This window comes from Onychostruthus taczanowskii, unplaced genomic scaffold, assembly GCF_017590055.1.
Source record: "Onychostruthus taczanowskii isolate IOZ18803 unplaced genomic scaffold, ASM1759005v1 scaffold20, whole genome shotgun sequence".
Lineage (NCBI taxonomy): Eukaryota > Metazoa > Chordata > Aves > Passeriformes > Passeridae > Onychostruthus > Onychostruthus taczanowskii.
The window spans coordinates 529,500-552,984 of NW_024499240.1; the positions used below are offsets into that span (position 1 = coordinate 529,500).

At 39.3% G+C, this 23,485-nt stretch overlaps 2 protein-coding genes across 2 annotated transcripts in view; both read right to left on the bottom strand.

The window, feature by feature from the left end:
- PLA2R1 (phospholipase A2 receptor 1) overlaps positions 1-14,199 on the bottom strand; it is a 37,089-nt gene extending 22,890 nt beyond the window's left edge. Inside the window, exons 1-9 of the mRNA XM_041403757.1 lie at positions 14,060-14,199; positions 10,709-11,092; positions 8,289-8,456; positions 7,005-7,178; positions 5,731-5,844; positions 4,948-5,091; positions 3,786-3,974; positions 2,292-2,449; positions 822-929 (exon numbers count right to left, since the gene is read on the bottom strand). Of these exons, the coding sequence (XP_041259691.1) occupies positions 822-929; positions 2,292-2,449; positions 3,786-3,974; positions 4,948-5,091; positions 5,731-5,844; positions 7,005-7,178; positions 8,289-8,456; positions 10,709-11,092; positions 14,060-14,180 (1,560 nt within the window). The 5' untranslated portion in view covers positions 14,181-14,199. The remainder of the gene's footprint in view (positions 1-821; positions 930-2,291; positions 2,450-3,785; positions 3,975-4,947; positions 5,092-5,730; positions 5,845-7,004; positions 7,179-8,288; positions 8,457-10,708; positions 11,093-14,059) is intronic.
- Positions 14,200-20,140: 5,941 nt separating this feature from the next.
- ITGB6 (integrin subunit beta 6) overlaps positions 20,141-23,485 on the bottom strand; it is a 29,190-nt gene continuing 25,845 nt past the window's right edge. The window contains exon 15 of the mRNA XM_041403298.1: positions 20,141-22,560. Within this exon, the coding sequence (XP_041259232.1) occupies positions 22,459-22,560 (102 nt within the window). The 3' untranslated portion in view covers positions 20,141-22,458. The remainder of the gene's footprint in view (positions 22,561-23,485) is intronic.

Genomic DNA, 23,485 nt, shown 5'->3' on the forward strand with positions numbered 1-23,485 from the left:
CTGGAATTAAGCAGTAATGTCCATAATGGTATGACAAGAACTCTGGATCTGGACACTGCATCTGGGAAAAGACTGCATCTGACTCCAAAAGTTCAGCTTCAACCTTCTTAAAATTCAGCTGAACTGGTTGCGTTTCTTCATTTCCCAAGAAACAAGACAGGAAATGAAAAAAAAGGAAGACAATAAGCTAAATAATAAAGCATCTTAGAAATGAGAGATTTTTTCCTCCACAGTTTTGAATATAACAGAAATTCAACAAGTTTCATCTTTCCACACTGTGAAAAGGAACAAACTAAGTAATACTTTAACACGCTTCCTTTTACTACCAGAACACAGAGCCTAAATGCCTGAAAATATGATTCAATCTCCTAGTTAGACATCTGAGCTCCTTCCGATCTGTGTTTGAAAGCAAATGCGTAAGTGGAAGAGTTCACCCTCCGTGTCAATGGAACTGGTAGGTTTTCACCCTGACATTCCATTTCAATGTATGAAAACCATGTGTGGGATGAGGCATCATATAACAGCCATTAGGGCTTCACTTTTGATCTAGAAAGAAATAGGAACTTGGGTCACAACCACTGATGAAACAACCAGCCATGAAAGGCATCTTGTGAAGGCTTTTAATTTTACATTGAAATTTAGTTTACAGACTTTTAAAGCAAACAATGTGATTTTTCCAAGCAAAACATGCCATGTCTTTAATATGAAGAACTAAAATTATCTCTCTATTTGCACCCATATGCTCTGTAGCTGTATTTAGAGGTTACCTATATAATTCTGTGCCATTAATATAGTTCTAAAACAACCACAAACCCACTTACCTCTGGACAATTTGTTTCCAGTTCTGGAGAGACACTATTAAATTCCCCTGCTTTTTTGCAGATATAGTAAGATTTGTCTTCACATTTTTTAATCCTCCAATGTCCTTCCTAAGGAATAAAAGAGAGTATATTCCACATATACCCATATTCTCATGCATATCCATACAAACATTAGATCACACTCTCTCTTCCTCTTTTAACTCTTCACCAAAAAAAAGTAATTTTTCCCACTCCATTTATTTATCCTTAGATGGTTCTATTTTAACCAACACTGTCAGCAGGACATTCCAAATCAATCATACAGATGGGTTTGTCTCTTTGACTCAGTCTTCAGGATGTAAAGTGTCTCAATTAACTAACACCATGGCCATGCCAGAGCAATTTTCTTTCTAGCTATCACAGTTCTTTGTAAGATTAATCTCTGTATTTGAACAGTCCTTACTCAAGATATTACAAACTCTGTATCATACAATTTTCACACTCTGTACATACTGGACACATATCAAAAACAATGCTTGAAAAATTTTATCTCACACCTAATTTTCCTTTGTATTTTACATTTTCATTTGTTTGTTTACACTTGCAAACTGAGTAAAATACAACTCTGGAATCTAAAACCCCCCATTGTTCCAAAGTCCTATCTTCTGCTTCCAGCAGGAATAGACTTCTCCCACTCATTGTAATTGTCTTGGTTTTCCCCTTAAGTTAAAGACTGCAGCCTGGACCCACTACTGTAGAGACAACAGAAACTCTTGATACAGTTTTCACACTCAGACAAAACATACTTTGCAAAAAAAAAAATTTAAGTTATAGTGCTACTTATGCAAACCATGTATTAGTGAGTTTTAAGTTATGTTAATTGCAAAAGTAAAATAAATGCACGACCACATTACAAAAGAATAGACAGTGCCATGAATACCAACAAGACAGGACAGTGCTGTTTTAACATTACTTCGTGTTTTACAACCCCTGACTGATCTGGTATCAATCTCCTGCTATCAACTTCTATATTTCTTTTAGACCTAGACTACTGTTTTGAAAGACACTCCATAAAATTTATAGACATTTACACAAAGATAATACAGGCACAGCTGACAGCTTTTCAAAACATGAATTTGAAACTTTCAAGATCAGAACTTATGATCATAAATTATGATACACACTACTTGGATTTTAAATTACTTTATCAAAATACTCACTCATATTTGTTCTCTTCCATTTGCCAGGCTTTATATATGTAGTACTTTTTATTGAAAGTAAGCTCAAAATCTGTGATTAATTTTCTGTGCATCAGTACTGCACAATCATTGGTTTCTAAAGGCTGTACTGCATTTATCATAACATGAATACATTAAGAATAAAAAACAAAGTCATGCTTCAGGTCATAGTTTAAAAAAGTTTGCACAGCAAAAAATAAAATTATTATGATCTAAAATAAAAGTGCCTAATTCTTTTAAAAAGAAAACTTACAGGTCCTTGTGCAGAAACACAGAGTTGTCCTGTTCTTTGAAAGGTGTTGGGATCTTGTCTGTGCCAGTTAGAGAATTTTACTGGGGTGTTATCTGACCACTCAAAAACAACAGGGGTGTCATTACTGTATAATCCAATCCATGTCTCTGTCACATTTTCTGTAAAAGAATGAGTTCAGATTTTAATGGTGAAGTGATAAAGACTGTTTTTCCTCTAACATGACACCACCATTAAAAGTTATTAATGGGATTTTTATAGGAATGTCCTTCTTTCAGGAAAAAATAAAGGCTGTATAAACTTTAGGAAAACTTACTGATGAGACTATGTTCTACTGCTCTTGAAAGCTAAATAATTTCAAAAATAGTATCAACATACATGATAATATGCTTTAAAATCCTAAAAAATACAAATTAAGAGTATATGCACTTTCTTGAAGTGCATGGGGCAGAAAACCTGACATGGAAGTAAAATATTTCTTCCTATAATTTTCCATGGCACACTCAGCTTTAGGTTTCTCTGAGAGTTATAGGGTGCAGTGACAGCACAGTTGTAGCCAGTATCTGACAAATAAAGGAGAGACAAGGCTTGAATTTGGATGTAAAATCTTATTTTACCAGCTACTACGGGGGAAAAAGCACTCAGGCTTTCAGGCACATAAGCCCTTCTCCTGAAGAGAAGCCTGAAGCAGGCTGGAGAGAAGCAGCAGACTGAAGCTGAATTCAAGTTGAGAGCAACTACATGAATACATTACAGCATCCCTGTAAATAATGGTTTTTGTTATGTATGGAGGGTCTTAAAAAGGTGAGGAAGATGATGGAGGTTAATCTCCAAATCTCCATATGACACTGCTCCAGCTCTGCGAGAAAAACTCAAAACCAAACTGTGCAGCTCTGCCAGCACACTGGTGTCAGTGGCAGGCAGAAAACACTCACTTTGCTGCTGTTATGACAACAAAAGTATTGGCATTGCTGCATCAAAGAGCTCTTGTTCATTAAGTTCCTTGTGTAATTGTGCTGCCTCTCAAGACAACATGAACTAGCAGAAGTGCTTTGATACGCCCTGCTGGCATCAAAGGGGACTCTGCCCTTGTAGTAACAGCAATTTTGCAGCGTGGATCAGGCCAGCTTACAAGACAAAGATACACTGAATTGGTTTTGCTTCTAAGCACAGCTCTAGTATATGACAGAATATTTTGCAACAGTTTGCAAGGAACCAGGCAAGGGCAGAAAAGGACAAAAGCTAGCATGTTTACTATGGCCTCAGTGTCCGCTTTGTGGAGTCATATCTTTATTTTAAGAATGGTTATTGGAAAAGGTGACTATGCATTTTTAAGACTCCTAAAATTGACATGCAACATGATTTCTTTTTTTGCAAGCATCATTTGGGTGTGCCACGTTATATAGTGCTCAGATGGTAACAAGTTAAAGAGCTGCACAAAAGAGCACCGCAAAACACTTCAAGAAACACCTGCACACTGAAACTCCCCAAACTCACCACTTTCAAGCAAGTTAAGGAGCAGCTCTTCATCTGCCATGGAGGATACACTGATGAGTCTGCTGTTTTCACTGTGGCATGAGAGAGAAGCATCATTCCAGCTCTTCTGCTCTTTATGCAGTCTGTAGCAGTTGCGATTGTGCGGGTACCAGCCAGCGTCACAGCGAGTGGCATGATACTGCCATGTATCTTGAAGTGAGCACACAAAGTTCATATACATTAGACAGAATTGCCAAGCTTATGTTATGTTCATAACACATTCAGAGATATTTTTTAACCTTAAAATGCTGAAAACAGAGTTTTCCAAGAAGACTTAAGGAGGCCAAAACACCTGCTCTACGGATCACCACCTACCAAGCAAACTGAAATTTCTTCCACCTTATTTGATGATTAAACCATTCAGGCTGCTGGACTAGTGCAAATACTAATTCAGTTTAAAACACAGTTTATCTCCCTTATTACCTCTGAACCTGGTTCAAAGACAGATAAAGCTTTTTCAGATGCATTACCTACAGAAAGTTTGGATAGTCTTTCCTTACTACCCAAAACAAGCTGCTAAACTTTAAGTTACTAGGAAGGAGCTAAACTCATGTAAGTAGCTCTTACAAAACCAAAAATTTATGTTAGAATAAACTAAGTTCTGTTTTTAACTTTCTCCTGTTCCTGAGTTAATTCTATGCTCCATATATCCTATACTCATTGTACAAACACTTGAATTGTATGTACAACACTTTTTTGGCTGTTTTTATCAAAAACACAGCATATCATAAAAAAACCTGCAAATTTTGTGCTGCATTTATACAGCTTTCTTCTCTGCGTGCCACTGGTTAATTCCATTCACATTGAAAACCTATTTTGCAACTCATAAATGTGGCTCCTATTGTAATATAAAAGAGAATGAGCATGCCAATGGTGTAAAGAATGAAGTAAATGCTATTTGTATTAAAATTGTTCTTTTCTAAGGCTCTCAACAGGTTTTGAAAGACTGAATTTAAACAGAAGTGTTATTACATCAGTTAAAGTAAATTGTGTTCAACTTAAACTAGCAAACCCACACATTCAGTGCAGCTGTGACCCCTTTCTGCTGACTTTTTAGTCAGGTGGCTTCTCTTGCTCTCCTTGCACACCCACAAATAGGATACAGTAACACTGAGACACTTACCCAGTGTTTCATGCTCTGTCTTATTTAAATATTTTTTGCATACAAAAGGCAATCCAGATTCACACAGATAGCTGTTCCAGCCATACTTCAATCTTGGATTAATCACTGCACAATGATTTTCTTTATAACGGTTATCAGAGACATCTGCAAACACATTTTTGAGAAGCACACAATTACAAAAAATCAGTTCTTAGCTGTAAAATGGCTTTGTAAGGTTCTCTGCAACTACTTGAATTAATGTATAAACATCCCTGCATACCCAAGCTTCTAGTAATCATGCTAGTACTATGGACAGTTGAACATTTACCATGAACTGCATGTGTGGCAATGCCTCCTTGGCTGCTGCTCTCAGATGAGAGGCTGAAACAAGCTCAGGTGTCTATAATTGCTTGACAGACTTCAAAATGTAGCAAACCAAGTCACAAAACTCACGTTAATGTGCTAATGGTAATTAGCTTGTTAACATAAACAAATTGAAGCTCCTTTTCTCCATGAATGTAGTTACAGTTTCAAAATGCAACTGGAACCTCAAAAACATCTTTAAAAGTACAAAAGGACTAGACCATTAATGCTTTGAAGAGATAGATCTCACTTGATGTTATATCCACAGAAAGGCTTTCAGTTTGTGAAAAAGAATAAATATTTCTACCAAAAAAAGGTGCAGTCATTAACTTAATTCAACTTTCAAACATAGCTGTGGGAGCAGCAGTGCTGTACCAAGCTGCAGATACAGACAGCATATAATTATGGGGCTATAACATATGCAAGAGGAACACCAAGTACTTGCTCTCCAGTTCACAAACATGAGTGGTGCTCCATCTGACCACTGCCAGCCAGCATCTTCATCCAGGCGATTCAGGCCCATCCACAGCATCATGTCTGTGGAATTTAACTGACCTGAAACAGAAAAAAATAAACAAAGTAATACTGCATGCTTTCCCCAAGCTTTAAAATATCTACAGGCATAGATCTGCTGTCCTGACTTGTTACAGTTGGAATAAAACAAAACTTCAAAGCAGTCTCCAGAAAGTTCAGGCCGGTTGGCTTTTTTTCTGTCCTCAGAAAAAGTCAGTTACTTTGTTAATCAACACAGAGATGAAAAGGAATAAACTCAGAAACCTGAAATTCTTCAAAAGCCACTCATTCTGCAAACCCTTCCTGCACCAGTTGTTGCTGACCTTAGAAGTTAAATCTAAAACAAGCAGCTACATAAATGCTAGCCTGTTTACATAAACACTAGCCTGTTTCAGTTTTTTATAAACCAAACAACTTTCAGAAACATTTACAGCCTTGCAGGCATATCAAAAAGCCAATGAAATAATTTTTAAAACTTCCTGTTAGCTTATATCCTTCAATTGAAAACCAGCAATAGTGGGAAGCAATGAACAAGAAATCTGAGGCAACCTTTGCATCAGAGCTCCACCACCCATTCCTCCACTTGATTTTCTCCACTTGCACTAAAACATCCATGAAATCCTTGCTTTCAGAAGGCTCTTCACAGTTTGTCTGAGACACTTGCTCCAAGGGGAAAAGTAAATTGCTTGTCAGAGAAGGAGTAACATGTATTTATAGAGCTGGCACTTTTAACATACAGGATATTTACTTTAAGCCTGCAGAAATGTTCCTATCATTCCCATTTAGTGAAGTCCATCTTACAAGGAAAACGTTGCAGGAGAAAGGGACACCAAGGTACATTGCAGAGAAGGTAAACACATGTATAATTCTCCAAAGTAAAGAGCTGTGTAAATAATGTGGTTAGCACTCCCTAACCACAGCTTCAAGATGAATGGGAATCTCTGTGGGGAGAGAGAATGGAGAAAATGACAACCTCACATAACACCACCACTTCTGCACTTCAGTTTATTAAGGTGGGGACTTACCTTCATCCTTGCTCTTTCAACCAGCTCTACTGAGGTGTGTTACATGACACAGCCCCAAAGCAGCAATGGGAGAGAAATCACTCAGGGTATTGGGCTTCGGAGCTTATCCCTTGCACAGGTAAGGAGGAAATCTAACTACAGGTTTCCTACAGGGTCCCCAGAGCAATGTCTACTCACTGTTTAAGTTACTTATGTAGTCCTGCTCATCGGGGCTGGTGACACTGAGCAGGTCCCCTCCTTGCAGCTGGCAGGCAGCCCGAGCCTCGCGCCAGCTCAGCACGGACGCCAGGTTGAACTGGTAGCAGATGTGTGTCTTGGGGTTCTTCTTCCAAAAGATGTCACAGCCACTCTCTACTCAGAAACAGATTTGTCACCAGCTGCCCAAGACGCCAAACCAATCAGAAACACAACACCTTGAACAATTTAATTAATTAATGACAGCTGTATTCCAATGGAAGCACAATTAGGACTGCCTTTTCTGTTATTTTGTTAACACAAATAGGGAAATAGGGCACTAATGAAATAAAATGTTGCTCCAAATTTCTTATGGTTGATAAAATACTCAGGAGCTGATCTGCACCTGGTGGTGATTTTCACAACTCTCTTGAAGCCAACGCAGCTACATTTTAATTTATTCTGGCTAATCATTTGTCTCTAAAGCTGAACATTCAAATATTCAAACTGTGAACACCTCACCCAACTTGTGGCAACATTCACTGTATCTTCTTGGACCTTGTACTCAAAAGAATAAACTTCCTATAACTAAAAAGGATAAGCAAGGCTGCAAATACTATCTATTTTAACGGCTGCCCAGAAATACTCACTACAAAGACACATTTACAGCTGGTTTTAAGATGCTTTGAACAGAAATCTGAAATGTAGCTTGAGCAGGAAAGGCTTTTCCAAACCACTTCTACTGATAGAAGACGCTATTTTGCTTACTTACACAAGAAGCTGAAATATTCACAAAGATCATACATCCAAAATCTTTTCAACAGCAAGTATTTTTAAAGCTATTGCTTTTTAGTATTTTAGGCCCAAGGCATATCCAAGCAGGGCACAGAAGAACAGGAACGTGCCAGATGCAAGGCAGTCCAAAGCAGAAGGTGTCTTTGCAAGAGCAGCCCTTAGGAGATGTGTTCCACACCAGCTGCCTGTGTGTCACTAGGACAGAGGGCTGTGGCTGCAGGGCAGGGTCAGTGGGCTGCACAGAATAAGGTCCTTCTGCTGGTCCTTCTGCTGGTCCTTCTGCTGGTCTTGCTGTTGTGATGAGGACTTTGAGTCTCAAAGGTCAAATAACTGTAACAAATTTACTCAAGTCTTCCTTGAGTAAACCCAGCTTTTTAAAAAGACATTCCCCTCCAACAGAAGGGAAGTAATCAAAAATCAGACTGTGTCCTAGTATTACTAATAAAGAACAAACTTTTGGAGGGGGGAGAGAGAAGACAAGCAACACCTTACCAGCATTTGGGCAAAACCCCCATTTTTCATCTTGTTCATAGTGAGTTGTTGTGGCACACCACTCAGATTCCTTTCCATCTCTGGTACACTCATGATACCACTTGTTGTTATATTTAAATGGAAAAACACATGGAAAACCAAAAGAATTTCCAAGCAAGGTGTATGTTTCTGGAAAAAAAAAAAAAAAAGCAGAGATTAAAACAATGCAGACCACAAAAAAATTTTTTGTCCCTCATATGTCATTATTCCGGTATTTAGAATCAGTAATAAAAATAAAATGTCTAAAGTGACTTTTAAATTTTAATTTATAATTGATAATAGCATTACAAGTGTGAGCAGCATAATTTCAGTAAATAGAATGCGGAAGTAATAACTTATGAAATTTGTAATAACTTATGAAATTTGTCAGTGAGGCACATTCTTGTAACTTACTCCATTAACAAAAAAATTCCCAAACAAAACCACAACCCCCAAAATGTGATCAATTAACACAAAGTCTGCATCTACATTTCAGAACAACCACATAAAACAACAATTAGTTAAATCATAACACACTCAGATGCAAATTCTACTTATTTATTAGTTTATGACAGATGAGTAATTTAACATTATTTCCCTGCTTCTCCCACTCTTTAAAAAGTGGATTTCTAATGTGTTTTCCAATCTCTTTATCATTCCTTGGGAATGGAAATGTACAACATTAAGGAATATTAAATAGACTTTTAAAAATAAGTTTTTATCCTGTGGAGAATAATAACATAGCTAAAGACTCGATGCTCCATATATCTGTTGCCACAATCAATGCCTTACAAAATATTTAAATATTTTCCTATTGTGCTTGAGGACCAAAATATTGAGAGAATCCAGTGCAACTGAAAGATGTAAAAGCTTTACCTCAGTGAGTGTCTCCTAAACCTCAGAGCTTTTAAAAAAGTTCAAAGAACCACAATCACTCTTTGAATGAAATTGTTTATCAAAGATTCCACATTGATAGCTTTAAGACCAAAGTCCTTCAACTACAGAATCAATACATACTGCCAGGTTCCTAGAGGTTTCTAGCGTTAATGGCTGGCTGTGCACATATAAAAGAGCAGTTTATACATTGTAAATCCCCTCCTGATATGAATGAACGGCAAATACAAGGAACAGGTCAAAAAATAAATCAGGATTACTTTTCTGTCTGCCTGCTACCATGCTACCAGCCACAGAGGGATTATCTCAGTCCTGGCAAGAAACCAAATTCAATTGCTACAGACCTCTTACCACAGTTACACATATATTTTTTTGTTTTATTTTGGAGGTAGCTATCCCTCACACCCCTTGCTTGGTGGACTAACAGGCTGGGTTGCCTTTGCATCTGCATGATTTGTGGTAGAAGGCAGAAAACAGAACCTGAAAGAGATTTTGCCAACACAATTCAATACTTTGGTCCTAAAACAAGGCTAGAAGTACCTGCCTAATGCTCATCCTCTCCTCATCTCTCTGATATGTTGCAGTTGCTAAACCAGGTCTACTTTCATCTCACTGTGTGTACATGGCAAATGTGTATGACTTTTCATGGATTTATGTATTTTTCTGTCAGGTCTTAAGTATGAATTCCCTTAGGTTTTAGAAAAGAGGTCGGGCACTGTAGTATTTTCCCAGTTATCACAGGTCCCAAAGAAGGAGTTTGGTGAGAGCAGAGGCTGAGCTACATCTACAGTGGAAACCACTAAGACCAGGTCTGGAACCCAAACACCCAGTTCAAGTGGGAGAAATCAACAACTTCAGTCTGAGACAGTGCGCAAACATCAGGTCTCTCCCTCTTACAGAAACGCTGAGGAAGGGGCAAAGGTACAGGCTGTCTGTTGCTGCTTGAAGTCAGTGGGTTTATCTTAGTCCTTAAACCCAGAAAACTGTTCGGGTCTTCAGACCTGGATCATGATGTACATTCCTACACCTTCACCGGCTGTTCAGCAGGATTTATCAAACTTCTGATCTCTGTTTCAAAGTTTGGCATGTTCAGAGTCCAGGTGCTGAACATTGCAGACACTGCTCCATGCACACTGCAATTACAGACTGATTTTCAGTGACAGGAACTCCAAATCCTTTCTTATCTCTCTTTGGGTTTATCTGATAATGGAAGCTGCAGGACAGGCAACAGCAAATCCTTAGTAACCCTTTTAATTTTGCAGGTGATTTGAAATGAGCATTTCCTGGTTTGCAAGGATACTGGTGGGTTTGGGGGTCAATTTAACAAAAGATTACACACACAATTGTGTGGTATGCTCATCTCAACCACTGCACATAAAAAAAACCCCACAAACTTTGAGGCCCAAACTGCAATAGAGACTGGAAGGGATCATAAGCACCTGATCTTCCTCCAACAGAACTTCTGAAATTTTCCCATCTACTCTTCTATGACCAAGTTTTATTCTTACCTTGAAATGGGTGTTCACAAAGGTCTTCATCATAGGACATATACTGTTTCCATTGAGAAGTAGATTTTTTTTTGGCCACAATATGTTTACTGTTTTCAACTGCTAATTTGAACTCTGATACACCAACTAACGCATTTCCATCACAGTTCCACCACAATGAGTACTGAGTTGAATCACATTCAAGCATAGTCAGTGGCTGCTCTGGTTTGCTGATGTTCAGCCCCAGACAGGTGCTGCTGCCTATGTTGAAAAGACGACGGTTGGATGCCCATTTCCATAACATCTTTTCTGAGAGCTGACCGCAGTCTTCCAGAACAAGGCCAGCTCTGTCCACTTTAATGCACAAACTGGAATTTTCACTCTGGATAATAAATATCCCTTTATCTGTAAGGGGAAGAAAACACAACAAACTTTCAGTCTGTAGAATACTGCAATTGATTAAATAGTATTAAAAGACAAATGTTTTAATTTCAGCTATTTAGGAAGAAAACTGAAAATATCCATCAGAATAACTGGCACTCCAAAAAACTAAGGTGTCATAGTCTAATTTTACTGCCAGCTGATTTTTGTAAACATGTGAACTACTTGCAAGCTCACAAAAATACAACCAAGTAATACTTCTCAAGTTGGATAGCCAAAAATAACCTCAAACAAAAACAAGAGGTGCCCAAAAACGTCAGTCATGTTTAAACAAAAAAGCCACTGGTCACCAAGACAGAGTAAAGGTCACAGTAATGAAGCAAAGGTTTAAGTAATACAAGTCATGCTGTATACTGTGAAAATATTCCCAGTGTAGATTGGAGAGTGCAATTAAAGTAAAAGCCAAATATTTTAAGACTGACATTGCCATATTCATTCTTTACTCTGCAACTATAAAAAAGAAAATAAGTTGCATTGTCAATAGGACACAGAAATAGCAGGATTTATCTGTACCATTAGAACTGGTGGCCAAGTGCCACCATGCCTTTCCTATTTGATACATATTGTTCAGCCATCTGTGACTACCCTCCACAAGAGCAGATGTTGTGGGGCTAGCCTGACAGCCCAGATTTTTTTTTAATCACACAGAAATTCACTGAAATATGTGACATCATGTTGTGAGTATGTGAAAAAAGTCAGCTGTTTAATGTCTTGGGAGCAAAAGTTTAACTGATCATATAGACTGGGAAAAAAAGAGGGCAGCTGAGGAACTGAAAATCAGCAAAATGTAAGCCTGTAACAGCTCAGCTACTTGATTCATCCAGAAATCCAAAGGAAAATAACCCAAGGAGTTCTGTTCACATTATATGTGAGATATTTATTTTATGCCTCAGGAGATTATGTGTTGAGAACCTGAGCAGCACTTCCATTTTGCCTTCAAATTTTACAGTGATAATTTCTGCCATGCACATTTTCAAGTTTCTGTAATTCACTACACCTAGCATACTGAAGCACTAACTATGACAATAAAAAATCTCTCTCAAATTGACATAGGCCACAAATGAAATATAAGATGCAGAGGACCACTCAGATGCTGTGTCTGAGTTTAATGCATAGAGCTTAGGTGTGGCCCTAAAAAAGGAAGATGTTTCAAGCAGCACCATGACAGTGTTGTTTAACAAGCACACAGGAGACCAGCTCAACAATATAACGAGCATGCAACAGGCAGAACAGCAAGGATATGGATTATGGAGAGGTTTTTGGTTACAAATTCTGCATAAAACACCTTATGACTTAGAGAGGTGGCACTGCAGATTGTGGCACTGCTAACAGTGGCTGTTTCCCACATGGCTATAGAGATTAGCAGTCTGATGGAGCAGGAGCAAACCCTTCTGACTGGCAGCAGGTGAAAGTCAGTGAAGTTTTGCAGTTCATACTGGTTTCACCCTTCTTATCCAACCCAATTCTCCATGGGCAACACAGCTGTCTCTGTTTACATGGCCAGAAAGAGTTTCTGCCTCTCATACTACAGACATATCTTTTCAACAGCAGTCTTATCTTTGCTGACCAGAAAATACACTGTTAATTTGCTAGGTAACTAAAAACTGGGATGTTAGCACTACTAAACTCTGATTAATGAGGTTAATTCACCAGGATACTTGGATCCACACACAGATTGTGAGTTTGACAAAGTTTATCTATATCCACAGCACACAGCATCTCCCATACAGCACCTTCCTGGGGTGAGGGGAACAAGACCACAATGCAGAGGTGAAGGATTCTCAGCCTTTGAAAGCCTTTATCTGTAAGGCCCTTAAGAGTTGCAGTAACTGCTGAGAAAAGATAAGGTTCTTTCCCAGTGTACACAAATAACCCATCTGGATCTCTGTGAATAACGTCCCTTTTTCATTCTGGGGCAACTTGTCCAAAAACAGCTAGACCATAATTCTTGAGCCCCCTTCCAAATGTGGTTTCCATTCCCCACATACAAAATTGGCAAGAGAGCTGTGCTTGCTTGCCTGAAGACTGCCAGGAAACAGCCAGCTCACTGCAGAAGCAACACATGAGAGATGGCAGGCTCAGTGACAGTTCCAGGAGCTCCAGCTCAGCTCTGTCTTCAACTGGGGCAATGAGACAACTGGAGCAACATCAGTCCTGGGAATGCCTCCAGGCTCACCTCTTCTGAGCTTGCAAGGCTACACCATCCACTTTACAGCTGCTCACTCAGATGGGTTTTGTTACAAAGCTCCTGGTGTCAGGGAGAGGTCAGTGCCCAAAGTCCTGCAGATGAAGAGCTGCAACGGAGCCCTGTGCCCCAGGGGACTCCAAGAGGAAAGGAGATAATCTATGCTTTGGAAACTGAATGGATGAAGGGAAGTCTTTAGAACAGATCCACTTCTCTACATCCATGCCCCTCCACACAAGGACAAGGTGACATGAAACGCATTCCCAGAAGAGAAGCCTGGAGCTGATGTTCAGCCCCAGATGAAGAGCTAATTGCTGACCAGCACCTCCAAGTTCCTGTTTACTTGGGCTCAACACAGCTAATCGGGAATAAACGGCTGTAACAAAACCAGGCGAACAAGATAGCTTCGTTTCCTTCCTCCTTACCTCCCATTTCCTTCCCTCAAAAAAGCAGTGAGAACTGCTTATGTGATAATAAAGAAAGTAACTGAGATTTATTGGAAATGAGAATAAAACTATCGCTATTCTCCCCGGGTGCACGGAGCACCCCGATGGGCAGCGGAATAAGAAGCCGTGAGGACGCGAAGCAGAGCAGCGGAGCAGCCCCCGGCCCCTCGTCCCGGAGCGCTCGGAGCCGCCGGGGCTCGGCGGGGCTCGGCGGTCCCGCAGGGCGGCAGGGTTCGGCTGTGCCCGTCCGGGCCCTCCGCTCCGCTCCCCACCCCCGGGCCACCCCGAGGCGTCACTCACTCCGCAGGGAAGGCACCTCGTCCCGGCCGAGGGCGGCGGCGCCGCGGCTGCCCAGCAGCAGGAGTAGGAGGAGGAGGAGGAGGAGGCAGGCTGCCCGGAGCCGCAGCCGCACCGCCGGCATCGCCCCGGCGCTGCGCCCGCCGCTGCCGCCCCGCTCCGCGCGGCCCCGGGAGCGGAGCCGCCGGCCCTGCCCCGGGGAGGGCAGAGCGGCGATCCCACCCCGGCGGCGAAGGAGGGGCGGCCCCGGCGTGGGATCGCGGCTCCCCCCGTGAGGCTGCGGGGAAACGCCGCTGGTGCAGCTGGGGCCGTCTGCCTGCGTCAGTGCTGTGCGTTCACATGGACAAAATACGCTGTAAGAACCTTATTTGCCACCTGAAAACACCTACTTTCTTTCGCCTGTACCCCGAGTATTTTATCTTAAAAAGAACCAGAAAACACACAGAGACCTTGGCGGTGAGAGGCCACCGTCAGCACACTCCGTGTTCCCAGGTTCGCTGTTCTGTACCTGAACTGTCCCAGACCCCACGTGGAGACTCGTGCTTTTCGCTAGGTCAGCTTTGACCTCGAAGTCATTTTATATTTTGGCATAGGGAAAAAGAATTGCCATCTTCCATTTTGTTCATCTCTGTCTTCAGTCGAATATTTGCAAGAGCTGCCCCCCTTGGCCTGAGTTTCAGACTTGCAGAAAGTCAAAAGCAGAACCTCTTGGTTAAAAATAGAGTAACTTTATGGGAATCCACAGGACCGTTTGTTTTTAATCTGCAAAAAGCATGTTTCTTGTGTGTTCTTTACGTATAGCAGACAAGTAAGTATATAAACATGTCCATAAGCGTAAAAAAAAATAAATGCAGCGCTGGAATTGAGACTGTTCCCCCATGTCTACTTCAATCATGATAAAAGGATGGAAAAGAGAAGCCTCTGGGCTTGGGGAAACTTCTTGCTGTTGGCTGGTAGAGGAAGGGCTTGAGAAGCAAGAGAAAATAAACACTTAGAAAGAAGTAGATAAGTGGAGGAGTTTCTCCCCATTTAACAAATGATAAAAGTGTCTGACAGAACAAACAGCAGGAAATACTGCTGCAGAAGCTGGTCTGGGAGTGATCTGACTTTGCAAGGCAGAAGGGCTGTAACTCTCAGGAGGCTGTGGTGTACCTCTTCTCAGGAAAGCTGCAGCCTTCTGAAATTTTGAGATTCTGTGAGAGAAGCTTGTTAATGAGCCATTTATGAAAATCTGGCCATTCAGACGTGTCTACATCTCTTCAGAACTGTTTGGCCACTGCTTTAAATACTGAGCTCCAGGAAAGGGCTCTCTTGCTCTTCTCACACTGAGAAATTCAGCTCTGTTTGTGACAGAACATTTAAAAATAATAGTGCCAGAGAGCAAAAATGAGGCTGCTGTGGGAAGGAGTCCCACTTAACTGGATTTTTCTGCTGATTTCAGCAAGATCAAAGTAATCACATTCTAATTATGTATTCCTAATAATTATCAAAGTATTTTTGTAAATATTTTGCTAAACGCAAATTAGCAACTTAATTAATTCTAAGTGGTTTTCCTTGCTATTTTTACTTGCTATTGACTTCCTTCTCTTTGACTGAACAGTTTTTTACTGTCCTCAATTTATTTTGTTCTCACCAAACAAGTAAATAATTTCTAGTGCATCCTGACCTGGCTATTTATAGCTAAGGTATACTTATTAATTTACAATAATAAGAATTCTTGGCTGGAATAATGGCTTGTAGAACCAACATGACTGGCAACATTTTCTGAAGTAAACTCGATGGCAGTTAATAATACCTTGCTCATTAAATGGTATAATTTTCCATTTTTGGTGGATGGGGGGGTTCAGGTTTGAAGCTTTGTCTTCTTTAAGGCATTTGCTGTATTGATTGGCTTCTTTATTTTATTTTCTGTCTGGAACCAACTTTCTGTAAATATTTTTTTCTTCATCTCTTTGTTAATAGCCTGTTCTCTTCCTTTTATTTTGGTGTGCATACACATGTACATATGTATATGTGTATATGTATATATGTTTTATATTTATATATAGATATATATATACACATATGCACTTGTTTGAGCTGATCTGCCTTTGCTATTTAGGTACTCTACACAAATGTTTATTTCTTCCCCTATCTTTTCTTAGACTTCACCTTCTGTTTGAGATCTGTGCAAAGATATGAATCCAGTGCATGTTCATGACCTGCATCCACAAATAAAAGGCATCATTCAATTCACACTAATTCAATTTGCTTACAAACCCATTGCTTTTGCAAGGCATACACACAGATCCAGTGTGTCATGCTTTCAGCACCTCCTTACACAGTAATTTCTGCTCATAATCTGGAGTCTGAAGACAGATTGCATTTTTTCCCCAGTCAGCCAGAGTGGGACTAACAAACCAGAGAACACCTAGGAAGAAAAAGAAGACCCAAAATTCCTTGCATTAGCAGTGCCCAGCAAGCCATAATTCCATCTTTTTTTGAGGATTTTCCAACATCTTATTTGGATCTGAAAAGTGACAGTTCGTAGGAATCCTGAATCCACTCCCCAGCAGCCTTGGGCTGAGGCTGGTGCGAAGCAGAGAGCTGTGGAATGAGCCATGTTCTGACAGTCTGTGTTCCCCTTGGCATGCCTTTTGCAGCTGCAGTGTGCTTGGAGCTCTGGGCTTTGTGGCTTTCTGAACCCTAACCCTGGGTATAACCCTAACCCTAGGCTGAGAAGCAGATTCACCTTCCCTTTCCCTTATAAGTTTTTCTTCTTACCCCAGAGACAGAACTACTCTCATTTATCAACTCTTCCAGTCATGATACAAATGGGTATAGTCACTACAGGCACTGCTTCCCTGCCTCCTCTGACCCATCCCAGCCATGACCAGTGACACCCTTTTTCCTTTCTGCAGCCCCACCTGTGTGTTTCTGTGACACCACTCCTGTCTCCCATGCTCCCAGGTAATTGCTGCAGCCACCAGGCTCTGCAGTTTCTGTCCCTGTCAGCTCACACTGGTTAACATGACCTTACAGAACAGCCTGTACTGGCCAGCTTCAGGTTAGGTCAAATCCCCAGTTGTAAATTGCCAGTTTTATGTTCATTAGTCAGAATGTGGGGGTTTTTTTCCCTAAATGTAACTTCTTAGTTTTATCTGTTAGCCGGTTAGCTTCAGGCTAGAAACTTATTTTTCAAAGTGAAAAACTCCTTTAAATGGTGACAAGAGCATTACTATGAGTTTATGCTTCTAAATACTGCTAAATAGCAGCTGCTCTTTCACAGGCATGAAATGGAAAGAATTGCTGCCTGTGTGGCTCTTACTGTGCCACATGAGCCATCCCCAGGTGAACCCTTAACTTCCCAAGCCCTCCATCCCTCTTCCGCCAGTAGACTTGTGCCAAGCAGACTTGGCACAAGTCTAGAATAGTTTGTTATAATATATGATTTAGTAATAGGTAGAAATTTTACTTTTACTATAAATCTAGCATGTCAGACTGGCTATTGATTGGCAGTTATATCAAATTTAATAGTAGGCAGATATTCATGTAGTTCATTTGATATGGTATTAAGGGGAAAAAATCCAATATTTAAATACTTGCAATAAAACATAAATGGCTAGTGGGGCCAGAGCTGCCTCTGGCCCATCCCTCTTTGTTTCTCAAAGCCTTTCTTCACCTTATCCTTTCCGTTTGAGATCCTTGGCAAAACCGTACCTGCTGTGTCATTCATCCTTCAATGTAACACAGTCATTTTTTTGCCATTCTTGTTAGTACTGTTCCTGTGAAATCAATAGAATAATGAAGCAGTTTTTGCAAAGATTTGCCACCAAAATAATGCCTTATGTGTTCCCAAAATGAAGCTATTAATATTACACTCTAGATTTACTAGAAGACTCTGAGCAACTCAGGAAGAACAGACAACCACTAACAACTACGATCAGTCTGGATGGAAAAAACTTGACTGGGTGTAACACTTGGAACAAATATATATGCTTGCAGAAATTCTAGGGCATAATGTTTGCTCAGTGCTGACATGATTTCACAGGTTGGGAGAGGGTGTGCCTTTGCACCTTGTACACTCCTTCCCACAAGAGCTGATCATGTTTTCTCAGCGGTGCTTACATGCTCCAAAATTAGACTCCAAAATCCCACAGCTAATATAAATTACTTACTGTGTTCATTAGAGAATATATGCATGAGGAAACCCAAAGAAATTTTACTTTACCTCTTTCTTTAACCAATTTCTTCTCAGGTGAAATAATCCTTGTGTTAGACACCTTACTTTGTATTCAATAAAAATGAGTAGACAGATTTTTTTTTTTATTATCTTCAATATTTTGCCTTCTGGTAAATCAGATTTAGAGTCAGTCCTATACCTGAGGATTTATGAACTAGCATTCAGGAAAGGGATAAAGAGAAAATATGCCCTTTGCTGTGTATTTCCAAAAAGATATTTCTGCTATTACCCTGACAGAATGGGTGGAACTTTAGCTTTAAGTAACTTGTGCTATTTAGAAATCTGCACAAAAGAATCATGGAATGGTTTGGGCTGGAAGGGAACTTAGAGATCATCTAGTTCTAAGGAAAGAAAGAATGACATATGTCATCAATCAGTGTTCCAGAAATAGGCTGCTTGCAACGTTCATCCATTAAGTCATTTCCTTGAAAAGTAAAAGGATCGCAAATGAAAAAACTCTAGACATTAAATTTCATGTGCTGTCTTCTAAAGGGGAGAGGTAAATAATTTCTAAGGTATGCCAAAGCATGAACAGTCTTCTAAGATTTGTGAAAACAGTGATAATAACACAAGCCAAAATGGAAAATGAAGAATGAACAAAAAAAACCCCTTATTATAAAATGATTCTATTTTACAATCTTTATTCAAGGTCAAATAACTCATTTTTACATAAACAAGTTGAATGATTTACTGGTTTCTTTCAAATAGATTAAGCTAAAATTCGTCTCTTTTTATTTTTAGATTGTGTGTGATAAGTTTTGGGGGCAATAACTGTTAAACACTCTGCAAAACAAACTTCAACTTCTACATTAAAGCAGATGAGGCATGGAGAGTATTGCACTTGACACCCAAATCTTGTATCCCAGGCTCATTACCCACTAGTTACATTACAAAACAAACTTGAATGCAATCTGGACATTTACAATACAAATTATCATGCACCCTTTATTAATCAAATGAAAAATTATCCATTTAACATACATTACTGAAATTACTATTCTATTGGGTGTATGAGATATACAAATACCATAAAATTGCTGCTGATTATTATTTTATTCAATTTAACCCATTAGTGAATAGAAGTATTACTATTTAAAAATGTTTTGGCCACTCTCAAGGTCCAGCCTCAGGTCAAAACAGTGTTTGTGAAAACAGCAGAAACGTTTTCATCCCACTTACCACGTACTTATAGCTTGGTAGGGAAAAATATTTTTAAAAAAAGAAAAATATGAACTTTGATACAAATTCTACAAGATGAAAATTATATAGTTAACAAAAAAGGGATGAATACCACTCTTGTTTCAAGGATGAATGCCAAGTGAGATCTTCAAAGTTCTTGAAATGTGGGACTTTAGTCAAAATGTATGATCTAAATTAATGCTGTTAAATATGGTTTATATGTATGAGTCGAGTTGATATCCTCCAATAATAGAAACCTTCTTCACCAAGTCCTTCTATTTTCTCCTCTGATGGATTCTTAATTGTTTGAGTGATTTCCATCCTGACAAATTGGAAGGTGCACAGAAAATTTATAGTACAGTCACTCACAGCAGGGAAATTGCAAATCATCCTGCCTGGCTCCTGTACATCTTTGATAATTTAGAGAGGGATTGTTAGGAGGAGCAATTGGACTGTAAACATAACAAATTGGATCTCTGCTGATGATCAGAAGACACAAGTGATGAGAAGAGGGTGAGAAGGTTTGTGAAATGAGATCTCCTGTAGGAACAGGGAATGTAGAGCACCAAGCATTTGATATGAAATGCAAACACCACTTTGTTATTAATTTTTGAAGGCTGAGATATGTTGGAATATTGAAACGGGCAGCCTACAGGAGAAAGGCTTTCAGCCCTAATCATGAGCAGCAAAATCAGATCTCAGAAACAGAACTTAAAAGGCATTTAATAAACAGTATAGATTTTTGTTACTTGAAAAGTAATAAAAATATTTTAATTTCTTTCAGAGAAAGTTTATAATTTGATTACTTCTACATGAGAAATAAAAGAGTAACAGATGACCTACATGGGTGAAATCCGGATTTCCCTTGACCCTTAGGCAACCCTCACCCAAGTGAAATCTGAGCAGATTCAGGGGCCAGGTTTGCATGCCACGAGTTTATCCATGTGCCAGGGAAACAGGATTTGGTCCCACATGTGACTTGAACTGACATCTGTGGGAGTCCAGTGGTTGGAAGGGCCACAGATGTGAGCCTTTATCTGTGCAGTTTCCACTATGAGATATGCAGGAATACCAGAACACAGGTGTGAATCTGTTCCAGTTTAATCACAGCCATCATTTCCATTGCACTGCTGTAATTTTGGTGGTTCTAGCATCACCTTCCTTCCAAAGGCATCTGATACTATTTCTTTTTGCACAGATAGATGTATATAGGTTCTAATTCACGAACAGACAGTATTAACCAGTTTGTTTAAACAAAACAATCTTTGTAAACCAAAACTAATAGTTTCACTGAAACTAGATCCACATCTGTAGCCATTGACTCCAGTAGGCTTTGGATCAGGCCCTAAAACAGGCATGGGTCAGACCTAGCTAACATACCAGTCTCAGTTCCAGAAACTGTGGAGCATATGGAGACTGAAGTTGCACAGACTTGGTAAATATTTATTACAAAATGGACATCAACTTTTTCAGATCAAATACATTCAGACCAATTTTTCAGATCAAACTCCCTATTTACCTTAGGGAATATATGTGATCATTTGTAACAGTGCCAAAGTACCTTTGATTTTTAAGTCTTCATTTCTAAGTACCTTCATATGTACATTTTGACCATCTGTTTCAGAGTAGTAAAAAATGCAACCGAAAACTTATATTAAAAAATAAAGTTCATTATTGTTACCTAAAAGTAGTCCAATGTTGTAATTTTTCTATGGCAGCATGTTAGGTGCTTTTATACTTTCTTTATCCTGTGCTGTGCATGCTAAGAGATTACAACTAAAAATTGTAATACATTTGTAATTAGCTAAAATGGAGATTTAAAATTCCTCATTAACATAATGGAAATGAATATTAAGTGAAATCCATAGATCTTTTTGTTGTTTAGTTTGAGGGAGAAAAAACCAACCCAAATCCAAACAATGTAGCCCAAAAGAACTGAATATGTTATTATGCACAAGAATAAGCAGTTTGGCTGCTGGGCATTGAAAGAACCTCACAACTATGGACATATCAACAAAAAAGTACTGTCTTTGTGTGCGGTAATAAATCTTTTGTGTGAACATTTCTGCATGAAAAGGGCTCCTGAGCCACTTTGTGTGATGGCCCAGCATGTGAGCTGTATTATGAGCACCCAAATAATTTGCAGGATGTAAATGGTGAAATGGAGTTCTGCTAATCCTCTGGTTTAAACGTGTGTCTACTGGGGTCTCTAATTTACAAATATTTATCTTTTTCTCTGTATCCTTTTTACTAGAATTTAAAAGAAGAAAAAAGCAGTCTGTGTCTGGAGCAGAAAACAACTGCAGGTGAATAAGGCTTGATTGGCTTGATTTAACTTTCCCTGAGATAATCCCAGGGCCTAGGTCCTTAAAGAACATCAAAGAGCAACAAGGAAAAGAAACAGAGAAACAGGATAAGAAAGAAGAATTAGAGAAGAAATGTTTCTGTATAATTTACATTTACAGAAGACAGGCAATATCACTACTTTTTTTTTGGGTGAGAAACTATTCAGTCACACAGGTGATATGAGAAAGCTCAATCCACAGTAGTTTAAACTTCATTCATGAAAAAAGCCAAAATATTTTCTACATTTAAACCAGCCCAATAAATAGACTGTACAAATACATTCCTAAACACTAATTTATGGGATTGTGTGTATGGACAAAATAGTATAAAGTTCACTGTATATATCTAATTTAACAAAGAATAAGCTTACATGATAATTTAGAATCCTCAGTATTAATGACAACATTAAAATTATATGTGATGCCATTTTTAAAAAGATGGGGGCTATAACAATAAAGGGTCATTTAAAAAATATTTCTACTAACCCTTACTACTAATATGTTATCTTTATTTGTCCCAACACAAGACATATATTCTCTAACAGAATGGTTATACCACTGCAACTTGTAAACAAATATCACATAATCAGCTGAGAAGAAACAAGTTTAGATTTAGATTTCGTGCCAGTGAAACTAAGTTTGTAGTGTTGCAGGTGCTAATAGAAGTCTGCAGCCATGGGTCTTTTATGCATATCTTGGTTCTTGTAAGTCACATTTTTAAAAGTGGTTGTTGAGCCTCTGTACAGTGGATTTGTTTCCTAAAAAAAAAAAAAAAACAAAAAAAAACAAAAAACAAAACCAAAACAAACAAAAAAACCCAAACAAAAAGAGATTAAATGGGAGTCACAGAATATTTGTATAGAAGTAGTGTATCTTTGAGGACTTCAGAATATCTTCTGGTAGCTCAGTTGTGTTTCAAGCCACTGAAATCCAGACTGATCTGAATTCAGACAGCACAACCCATCCTGGGCTCAGGAACATGCTTCCCTTCAGATCAGCCTCCCAGATTGAAGTCATGCACATCACCAAACAATATCTCATCAAATGTGTCCCATAAAATTTGTGTATCAAATCTGGCAGTTAGACCTTTATAAAACCACAGAGTGTCTCAGCAGTCAGATGTGACTTGTCATTGTCCTCTTGTCACATACAGTACCTACTGTGTGCTGGGAGAAGGGCAAGTCCCACCTGAGCTTTTCATCCTGGCCTCTCACCAATCACTTCCTATCCTTTCCTCTTGTGACAGAAAATAAAATTAAAATGCTTCTATCAACTGTATCCTTCCCTTCCATCTTACCATACCTAGCTCTTCTGAAGCATCAAGAAAACATTCTCAGGTGGCCTTGCCTCTAAGTTAGTGATTTTCCCCAGGTCAAAAGCTGAAAGGCTGACAGTGCCTATTCTTGGAAAAAGTTGCAATCACAGGACTTTGAGGAGAGTGGAGCCATGTGAGCACATTGTCTGTCCTCCTGACACCCGCCAGAAATGCTTACTCAACAAGCTTTTTTCGAAAAGATCCTCAGAAGCCCTAAAGCTTTTGCAAAAGGGCAAAAAAGTCAAGGGCAGAAAAGAAAGAAGAAAAGGGAACATGTGGTGCAAGCTTACTTTAGGTGCCCAGAGTTACAGATAGAAAAGGAGGCTTGGATTTCTCTGTCCTTTCCCCTGCATTTGGGACAGTTCCAT